Source organism: Alligator sinensis, unplaced genomic scaffold (assembly GCF_000455745.1).
Source record: "Alligator sinensis unplaced genomic scaffold, ASM45574v1 scaffold1316_1, whole genome shotgun sequence".
Taxonomy (NCBI): Eukaryota; Metazoa; Chordata; order Crocodylia; family Alligatoridae; genus Alligator; species Alligator sinensis.
The window spans coordinates 361,617-372,969 of record NW_005842976.1 but is presented as its reverse complement, the minus strand read 5'-3'; the positions used below and the strand labels follow the sequence as shown (position 1 = coordinate 372,969).

The window sequence follows — 11,353 nt, the reverse complement described above, 5'->3', positions numbered from 1 at the left end:
TGCATGCAGTATTCCAACTGCGGTCTGACCAGCGCCCGATAGAGGGGAAGTATCACCTCCTTGGATCTGTTCGTCATGCATCTGCTGATGCACGATAAAGTGCCATTAGCTTTTCTGATGGCTTCGTCACACTGCCAACTCATGTTCATCTTGGAGTCCACTAGGACTACAAGATCCCTTTCCGCTTCCGTTCCACCAACGAGGTCATTTCCTAGGTAGTAGGTATGCTGGACATTTTTCCTCCTAGGTGCAGGACTTTGCATTTCTCCTTGTTGAATTGCATTGTGTTGTTTTCTGCCCATTTGTCCAACCTGTCCAGGTCTACTTGTAGTTGTTCCCTGCCCTCCGGCGTGTCTACTTCTCCCCACATTTTTGTGTCATCCACAAACTTGGACAGAGTACACTTCACTCCCTCGTCCAAGTCACTGATGAAGACATTGAAGAGTATCGGTCCTAGGACCGAGCCCTGCGGGACTCCACTGCCCACACCCTTCCAGGTCGATACTGACCCATCCACTACAACTCTCTGGGTGTGACCCTCCAGCCAATTCGCCACCCACCGGACTGTGTAGTCATCCAAGTCACAGCCCCTTAATTTGTTCATCAGTATGGTGTGGGATTGTCACCTCACAAATCATAAAAGAGCTTTCACCCAACAAGGACACTCCTCCAGAGAGATAGAACATACTTCTGAAAGAGACACTTGGACACCACATGAAGATTTGCTGCAGTACAAAAAGAAAATCCCCACAAATTGCACACTGTTAGTTATGACACATCATCATTCCCTGGAACCTACACGGAAAATCCTCAAACAACTGCAACCCATACTGAAAGATGCAATTCTTAATGGGATCTTCCCAGAACCACCCATCCTAGCCTTTAAACAAGCACCAAACCTCACCAGCCTCATGACCAAAAGCAAACTTCCTATGGCCCAAAGCACACTAAATGGGTCCAGACTATTCCAGGACAAGAAATGTAAAACCTGCCAACACATCTCCAACACTCCCACAACAAGCACATCCCACAACAGAACTATCAACATTCCTGGATCTTACACTTGCACCTCCAGAAATGGTATACATCTCATCCAGTGCACTGAAGGCCCTGATGGAAAATATGTAGGAGAAACCAAACAACAACCATGTACCAGAATGAATCCACGCCAAAAATCTAAGACAAAAATACTTAAAAATACCTAGTTACCTGTGGGTGAACACTTCTCACAAGACAACCACTCTCTCCAGTCTCTCATTCTAACCCTCAAAGGGAATTTACAAAACACCTTTCATAGATGAGCCTACGAACTTCACTTCATAAATCTACTGGATACAAAGAAAAAAAGGGATTAAATACAGACATTAGATTTATGGCACACTAGCCAACTGCCTGTCAAGAATGATGGGGGGCAGGGAGCAAGCAGGGGCAGAGCCCTGTGCCCCCACCCTTCCCTCCTGCTGCTTGGGGTCCAGGCCCACTCCCCACTGCAGTGGCGGGGGGAGGGGAGGAGTGGGGAGGAGTGGGCCCAGGCCTGATGCAGGGTGTGTGGGGGAGGACCAGGCCCAAGGGAGGGGAGAAGCTGGCCTGTCACAGTTGTGGGAGGTGGAAGGGGAGCAGCAGGCCCAGGTCAACGCGGCGGCGGGGGGGACGGGAAGAGCAGGCTCAGGGCCAACATGGGGGAGGGGGAGAGGAATGGGCCTGGGCCTGAAGGGGGGAGGAGGCCTGCTGCTCCTCCCCACCCCCCCACGTCAGGCCAGGGCCCACTCCTCCCCTGCCCCCAACTGCTACTGTGTTGGCCCGGGTCAGTTCTTTCCCCCACACACCGCAGTACGCTCCCACTCCTCCCCTACCACCGCTGCATCAGCCCTGCAGGCAGCAATGACGGAAGGTGGGAAGGGCAGGCTGAGGCTAGCGCAGGTGGCTTCACCCCCCTGCAGACTCCTGACCCCACTCCCCACTTGCGCTACCACAACCTCCAAGGAGCAAGGGAGCAGGGGCCAGGCCAGCTCCAGTGGCCCCAGCCGTCTCCCCCACCCCACTCCATCACCACCTGCAGGGAGCAGGGCAGGGAGGGCAAGGCCAGCTGGCCTCACCACCCCCCCCATTTCGTCAGCTCCATTGCTGCTGCCTCCTGGGAGCAGGGTGGGGGGCAAAACAAGCTGAGTTGGTCTCGCCCCACCCCCCACTCTGTCACCTGTGTCCTTGTCATCATGGCGGTGCTCCCCCACACCGCCACCTCCTGCCCCAACGCTGTATTCGCACTCTGACTGTCTGTTTCAGTCAGCAAATCAGAGCACAAATCAAGTGCTATGGACAGACAGACAGATTAAGGCTTTTATAATATTAGAATTATTACCTGCCTGCCAGTGATGATGCATAGAGGGTGCATGTGCACCCCCTGAAAGCAGCATTCCCAGGCAGGTGGTGCAGGCAAGAGCACTGGTGCCCCCGCTGAGAGTGCTGGCTGGGGAGTGTGCCAGGAGAAACGACCCCCGCCCCACACGCCGTGGCCAATCCCGCTGACTCGGAAGTGTGTACTGCTGCCAGGTGCAGATCAGTAGGTTCGGCCATGGGGGGACCCTCCTCCGACATGGGAGGCACCAGTCGCTCATGCTGCCTGCCATCCAATAATCCCAGATAACCTCTATACATTTTATCAGCTACATTTTATCATCGGGTCAACATTCCCCCTTCCCCCACCACCCTGTCTCTCACCTATTGTCTCCCACCCCTCTGATCTTCCCTGCCACACATCTGCACTTTCACGGACCTATATTTTGCATATTGTCTTATGCTTTTATTCCACCCAGGAGAGCACACAAACACTAGCGGAATCCCCATATGCCTGAAGAAAGGTGTTTGTGCCCAAATGCTTGCAAAGAACAATTTTTCCAACCATTTAGTTGGTCTAATAAAAGATATCACATTTACCCAAAGAACCTTGTCTGCTTATTTTGTTTAAGTGTTTTGTTTATTCCAAATGAAAAGTATACTTCTTTTGAGACTGGCAAAAGAAGTCATAGAATCATAGGAAGGTAGGGTTAGAAGGGACCTCAGGAGGTCATCTAGTCCAATCTTCTGCTGGATTCTTAAGAACAACTTGAGCTGAATGTCTTGAAAATCCACCACAAGGATTATGGCCCAAGCCTGGAGCAATAGGAAAAGTGCACTGAGACAGGAAACAGAAAAGGAAATAGTTTATCAAGAAAAGCATCACTGTGAGAATGAGGGTGAAGATGGGAGGTTAAAGGTATGGATAGGGATGGCATTATGAAAAGTTCTGATGGGAAAGAGAACACTACTCTTTGATACTGTTCTATGTAGTTTCTGCCTACATACTCTAGTGACAGCTGCCTTACAAATACCCAAAATAACTAACAGAATAAAATATAATAGCCTACTTAATTTTGGAATAGGTGGAAAGTCTCAACATAAAGCCGGTCATTTTTTTTTATATTAATTTAATTTGTCTAGCAGGACTCCTGAAGTAGTCATGCTCCAACATTTGTTATGCTAGTTACTGCTATAGTTGGTACGGTATTACTATCACAGGGAAAGATAAATCATTATACGGAAAGAGCTGGTGAGTCTGAATTTCTACAACCTAAAAGACAAAAAAAAAAAAAAAAGAAATTTAAATCCATATTGAAACCCCTTCAACAACACAGACCTCTTTGACTGCAGTGAGACTCTCTACAGGTTGAAGAGTCTATCATATGCATCAGATTGTAGGATGGGGGCTTTTGTGTATAAAGCACTTTTACTAAGTCTTTATGTAGAAGGAGAATATGTCCACAACTTGCCTATTTTAAGGCTGCACAATGAGCAACACAATGCCCATTATTCATATGCCTTTAGGAAAAGCCTGAATACATGTAATGTAGCAATTTTTTTTCATAGTACAAACCAAATTCACAAACACCAAGGTCAATGGAGTACTGTGGCAACAGCCAATAGGTGGGAACTAGCAAGATCATAATGCCTGATCCACCAACCCTCAGGCAAGTGTCTTTCACCATAAAATTATAGCAAGTGAGGTGAAAAGTAGTCAACTGAAAACCTGATGCCGTATCTGACTTATGGTACACAATTTACCATGATTAAATTTAAAAAAGAAAAAAAAAAACCATTAGCCTTATAAATGAAACTCTGCTAAGGAATTCATGGGCAATATATCTATATACAAATGTAAAAACTAACCCTTGAAAATGTTTTCCTATTGAGCACTAGAGAGCATTCCTGGACTATTTTAGTTTTTATACAGGCCAGTCAGAGGAGAGAGAGCAAAGAGAACATGTATGTCCCTACATGCATGCCTGTATCTACACACCCACACACACAGTGGCTACATATCTTTAATATATATCAACCTCCCCTGGAACTTATGTAAGGAGTACCTTACCAGAAGGTTTTAAATTTCACATCAACTAGCTAGACAGCTTCTGCATTATTTATACAAGCACAAGACCCAAAGTGGGGATCTATAGAAGATATTTAACTTCGTATTAATACAACCCAGTATATGAAATAGCTTTACTTAACTACAAACAGCATGCAGGTGCAGGTTGCTAACTAGTTAACATTCCAAATCTGACAGTGGCATTTGATGAAGCAGAAAGGAACTGACTAAATCATAGCATGACTCGGAGCTGACGTCAATGTGTAACCTGTTTGGCGTTTAACTTTTCCAGTTCCCCACTGCAACACGATTCCAGGAAGTCTAATGACGTCAGCCCTTTGAACTCAATTAGCTGAGGAACAGACCATTTTAAACAGCAGAGGAGATAAAAAAAGGCATTACAACATTCACAGGCAATCGCAACACTACAGCTCTTTCAAATCCGATTGTGCTCCTATTTTCTTTAGCAACAAACATTAAAAGCTTTTCTTATATACCTGAAACAGTGTAGATTTTACTTACAGTTATATATTTTAAGTTTTGATAGACTAAAATAGCCGGAAGTGATAGTTTGTTTATTGCTAAACCAAAAGCAAGACCAGTTAGTTGCACAGATCATTTAGAAAGGAAAATAGATTGCTGCAAGCTAAAGTTAAGAATACCAGTGCTACACACACTACAAAGTGCTTTTAAAAGAAAAATGTCAAATCAACATTAAAATACTGCTTTAGCTATAAAAAGGAGTAATAAACTAGCACCATTAGTGCCATTCACACTGTAAGAAGGTTGAATTAAATGTCATGTGCTACTGTGAAATCTCTGACTAAACAGTGTATAGAAGCTGCTATTTTCACGACTGGAAAGAGATTCCTACCTGTTTCATCTCCTGTTACAGCCATGATCAGCTTCTGCACACGAGTCTCTTGTTTCTCTATCAGAGCTCAACATGAAATGTTCCCAACTAGCAAGCATGTGCAAGATTACAGGCAGAAGTACTGACATCACAATGACCTCACTTGCTTACCATGGTCATTAATATGCTTTGTCACTGGAATAGCTCACTGGAACTGCAGTCCAAACAAAATTCCTTCTGCTGATATACCATTTTCCATACTTCTGAAACCTAACACTGTTTTCTTCCTAATTAATATATTTTCTTAGCTTACAAAAAACACTCACCACATCTCTATCTATAAAAATAAAATGAGATTGGACCTTGAGATTTGTAAAAATGTAAATAATATTTCTTGTCTTCTAATTTCTGAATTGCTTCTGTCTGCTCTAAATCTGCATATAACAATTAAAATGTGGCAACCCTCAAATTTATAGGACGTAAGGACATCTTTGTTCCCCTGCAGAAGCTTTCACTGAGAGACCCTACCAAGATCAAGACCCCATTGATCTTAACATGAACCCATACTAAAACTCTCTGGGTTAAAAAGCATACAATCTCTTGCAGACCATATTGGTGATATGTGATTATTACAAGGGACCTAGAACCAGGATCCATCAATTTCATCTTTCTATCTTATATAGGAGAATATCAATCAGAGGGGAGAGAAAAACACAATGCCCACTGGCATGGACAGGACTCAAGCTGGTGATGCAGAGCTGAAGGGCTCTGCACTGCCTTAGTTCTCCTTAGCAGCCCCCACCGAAATGCACCTTTGAGCATGGTGCTGCCTTCCAGAAAAAAAAGTTCTAACTGTCCTATAATTTCAGCTCTCTGGACATGGACATACATGTACACAGTATGGTACAGTAAAGAAGGACGGACAACTGGGGCACCAGCCCCAGGTACCAACCCTGAAGGGAAAACAAAAAGAACAGCAGGTATTCTGATACACAGCACTGCACTGTTCAGTGCAGATGTTCCTACAGGCAAAGTCATCCAACCCCTGCTTAAATGTCTCAAATACATGCTAGAATAGTGACACCCACTCTTCTGAAGACAGAGCTTGTAGTAACCAAAACACGAAGAACACATATACAACCACTGAACAAATATAAGCATACTATAAGCATACCCACTTTCCCATCCAGACATTCCCATTACTCCATCTGGGGCCCTTACACTACCTTTTATTATTCGTCCATATACTATTTTTCAACCCCACAAGTCAGAATTTAAAACCAAAACCTTCAGTATCACAGAACAGACTTATTTTAGGTTCAGCACAGTAACTAGCCTGACGACAATGTTTCTCTATCCAGGCCAGCTTATATGGAGAGACGCAATACAAATACTTGTGCAATCTGTTAGCAAAGCGTGAGATATTAGTGTAATGCTGGATTCCTGGTTTCTATTTTTTTGGCCCTGGAATAATACTGTGGTCTAGTTTTACAGACAGCACTGCTACAAGTTATAGCACCATCTCAATTATCTTCAGACTAAATCTAGTAGCACTAAACACAAGCCCATGAGCCTCCATCATGAGAACCACAGCACAAAAACGAAAGCAGCCAGACTTAATGAGCCATTTAAAAGAAAAATAAAATTTCTTAGAAATCCTACTTTTCAGATGGCACTCATTATAAACCTGTGTATTTGATTTAACCACAAGGGAAAAGTAGAGATACCCTAGTTCTACAGTATGGACTACAGAAGCAACTCATTTGGTATATCCATTATAGATAGGGTGACCTTAAGTCTTGGATTTTGGAGGCACTCTCAGCATCCTGGCCACTGAAGAAAATTGAAGCAGAAGTCCCAGACTGGCAGGAACCCACCTGCACGTGCAGCTTCTGAGTCACAAGCCAGACACATGTGGGCAGATTCAGGGCAAAGGGAGACTTCTTTAATTTTCTCCAGGGAGACCAGCCAATGGGCTGCTCCCTGGTCGGGACTCTACTGCAGAGTTACTTGTGCTGTAAAGTTGTGGGGGGAGGAGCCACAGGGTGTAGGCATGTGTGTGCAAGTGCATGCGTGTGTCCATCCTGCTCAGTCCCGCTCTTGGGAGCCACGGGAGGAAGGGGGAAAAGGATGTGCCATGCTGTCCTGCCTAGCTCCATTCCTGGTCAGGGGTCTGTGCATGTGTGCGTGCATATCCTGCCCAGCCCCACCCCCTGTCCCGGATTTCCCTCAAATTATTATGGTCACCCTAATTATAAACGTAATTGGCAAAGTTCATGAGATTGGTCTCCCTTTTATTAGACAACTAAGCTGCCGCAACAACCAATCTGAGGCTGAAGCAGAGCAGGAGCCTGCCTGAATCAGAGCAAAGGTAAACAGCAAAGGGTGAGGGGGCACAAGCAGATGGGGAGTGGGAGAAAGGGGGAGCAGGGAGACACGGGGTGGTGCAACAGAGCAGGCACAGTGGGGGCAAGGGGCAGGGATCAAGCTACTTGACTCCCCTCTTCTGCCTGTCCCTGCCACTGCCTCCCCTACCACATACCTTCCCACTGCTTTCTCAGCTGCAGTGCAGGGGATGAATTTAAGGCGACTCTCTAATAATTAGATTCTAGACATGGAAAATTATAACAAATTTATCAATTTTCCATGTCCAGAATCTAACTATTGGGGGGTTGTCTTGGATATGGATAAATGTGGTACTGTTGTGTTTTCTTTCTTATTCTGTTTCTTATTTCAATGTCTCTTGCAAAAAAACAAGATCATATGCAAGCTAGCCATATCCAGTAGTGAAGGCTTTATAGATGGAACAGCCATAAAGCAAAATGGTTTTCTTCCTACATTACAATAAACTCTGCTATCATAATATTAAGTGCACACACACCACAAAGGTGATTGAATCAGTCCTACACAAAGGATTTCTTGCATGTCCTTTCCAGTACTCCTGGCACACATTCAAGGATTTGTTAAGAATTACATACCCAGTAAATTCCAACACCTCTCCCTATGCTGACTGACGTAAATGTGTTGATTCCACGTAACAGACTATCAGAAAAGGCTATGCTAGATCTTGTGGGGTTGTTTTGTTTTGTTTTGGGGGGAAAATACATGTACTCTAGGCATTTTCACAAAATAAGAACACAGTTTGGAATTTTTTTTATACTGTATAAAATATAAACATAACAACACCTGAAATCCTGTATATTTCAACAGTTTAAATACCAGAACTTCCAATTCATGCCAGTTCATTACAATTCAAGCCCTGCCAGAGAACACAGCTTAGGCAAAGCCCCCATGCCAGAAGAGAGGGAGCACCTGTGAACAATCACCTAATTGCTTATTTAACAATGAGGCTACCCACTGTTTTCTTCTTCAGCCTGAGGCTATGGGTACTAATCTGTTCTTGCCCTCCCCTCCTCCTGCTTCCCTGCTGTGCTTGGCAGCCTTCGAGTTCCTGTTGGGGCACCACACAGCTTCCCCTCCCCGCTTCCCTTCTGGACTGCACCCTGCCCCATGCTGAACAATAACCAGTAAGCTAACCAGTTATAGATTCATAAGTTCATAGATGTTAGGGTCAGAAGGGACCTCAGTAGGTCATCGAGTCTGACCCCATGCCCTGGGCAGGAAAGAGCACTGGGGTCAGATGATCCCAGCTAGGTGCTTATCCAGTCTCCTCTTGAAGACCCCCAAGATAGGGGAGAGCACCACCCTCCCTTGGAAGTCCAATTCCAGATTCTGGCAACCCTTACTGTGAAGAAGTTCTTTTTAATGTCGAACATAAATCTGCTCTCCATCAATTTGTGGCATTGTTCGTAGTTACTCCAGGGGGTGCCCTAGTAAACAAACTATCTCCTAGTCCCTGCTGCCCGCCCCTGATGAATTTATAGGCAGCCACAAGATTACCTCTCAGCCTTCTCTCGCAAAGGCTGAAGAGATCTAGGTCCCTCAGTCTCTCCTCATAGGGCTTTGCCTGCAGGCCTCTGACCATACAAGTGGCCTTCCTCTGCATCCCTCTTGAAGTGTGGCACCCATCATTGGGCTTATTGATTAATCGTTTCATCTTCCATATCCCTAACCTTGCAGTGGCCTCCAACCTGTTCCCTATCCAGCTCCTACCAGAGACCTGGGGGTGTAGGAAACTACTATACAAGACATTCCTGTTACTCCCCATTGTCTGCCTATGTCCTTAGACCAACATGGCTACAACCTATACCCCTGTTACTCCCCAAGCATCTACAGTTTATAAGAATGTCATATAATCTTTATTAAAACACTTAACTATTAGAAAAGTCAGAAATTAATTTCATTTATTAAATGTGAAGCAACTTCACAGCAACATTCTACCAAACTCAAACAGCAGAAACTCTCCTATTGTTATATTACTATTGAACACCTTTTGCCAAGGAAAACAATGGGCATAGCAGAAAGCAATTTCATCACACTGTTCCTTCCTTACCACATTTCCTCTAACGTTCATTAATTCTTATGAAAAGAGAGCAGAGGCCTTTACTGAGCAAAGCAATCCATTCATCTCCTAACACTAAATTCTCAAATTAACAATTCTTTGCTCATTTAATACTGCCAAAAACCAGAACGCAAGCAAAAAAGCACATAATGAAAGCTTCAAATAACTTAAAATGTAAAACAAAACGATACCTTGGACAACAACTTGGCTCCCAGGTACAAAAAACTGCTGTGTGCCATCAGGTGTCTGTGCTGCATATTGCACAATTGTAGCACCAGGCTGAGGAGCTCCTGAATTCGTCATTGTTAATGTTTGTAATCCCTGGACTCCATCAGATGCTGGATTAGAAATCTGGATTGCTCCACCTTGGGCTATAGCAACTAAATATTGAAAGAGAAAAAGAGAAACATTAAGAATAGAAATATGTACATGCAAGATGCTATATATGCAACTTTTACACATACACATATATAATCATGCATATTTATATATGCAACTTTTGAAAGGTTCCCCAACCCCTTAGGCAGGGATTTCTAGTCATAGCCATATTTAAACAAATTTGTAGGGCAAATACTATGTTTGTGTTGAAATTGGCCTAGATTGATATATTTTGGCCTCCCATGTGTAGCCATCTCAGTTAGCTTCACATCAGTTTTGTGTCAGACTGGGAAAGCACTTCTTGGCGTATGTTTTTACGTTATATTCCTGAGGCTCTTAAAATGCTCTTCTTTTTATGCAAAAGGAGAATGATAGATGATAAAAAACAGAGCAGTTTCTTTCAATCCTTCAGAAACATGGGGAAGAAAGTTGCTGCCAATACCAACAAACTCGAGAGGAAAAATAGATTGAAATTGATCCAGCCCTTCCAAATGATGGAAAATACTTGGGTTTCAGAAAGAAGAAAGGCTGGGGGTCTGGAACTTCTTCCTTTTCTCACATGCAGGCTTAGTCTCAAAGGATTTAAAAGTCCTATATATGAGAATATTTGGGTATCAATATTTGACAATCAGAATCTATTCTATTCGTATGCAGTCAAAAATAAGTAAGATAACATATGTAAAAATCTTACCCACATTTAAATACTTCCATGTGATGTAAAGGTCTGCATAACAAAGTATTCTAACAACATTTAGTTAATTAGGAGTATGCTAATTTAAACAGATGTTCACAAGTAGTCATTTAAGAAGAGGAATATATTCATTTATACTCACTATGAAAGGAATAGCTACTCCCCAGGAAACAGCAAATACATATTTTTCTATCCAGATATTTAAAGTGCACTCATCACCCTAGTATCTAAATGGTGCAAGATGGCATACACATCTGCTTAAGCACACATTCAGCACCGCCATCTCTTGTAATCTTATAGCAAACCTCTCACATTTCCTGTTTTTCCTAAAGCCTCAGCTCCTTGGAGTCATTGGAATACATGAAAATGTCAGATTTCATTATTTCTAAAAAGGAAGTTTTTACTTTTCACAATTGCACAGAAAAGCTGGAAAACATGAAATCTAAAGCAAAAAAAAAACAAACCCAAAAAAACCCACCCAGAAGAGGGGAGTGTTGATATTTATTATTCTTTTAAATGTCATATTTTAAATAAATTGCACCCTTCCTGGGTGCCTCAACTCATGAT

At 43.4% G+C, this 11,353-nt stretch overlaps 1 protein-coding gene across 9 annotated transcripts in view; it reads right to left on the bottom strand.

Moving 5' to 3' along the window:
* CREM (cAMP responsive element modulator) overlaps positions 1-11,353 on the bottom strand; it is a 78,340-nt gene that overhangs the window by 49,880 nt on the left and 17,107 nt on the right. For 7 of the 9 annotated variants that reach the window (XM_025192857.1, XM_025192855.1, XM_025192856.1 and 4 more), the window contains one exon: positions 9,909-10,097. In XM_025192857.1, coding sequence (XP_025048642.1) covers positions 9,909-10,097 — 189 coding nt within the window. Of the gene's footprint in view, positions 1-5,276; positions 5,390-9,908; positions 10,098-11,353 lie in introns of those variants that run through there. The other 2 variants (XM_006036583.3, XM_006036582.3) reach the window with 2 other exon arrangements.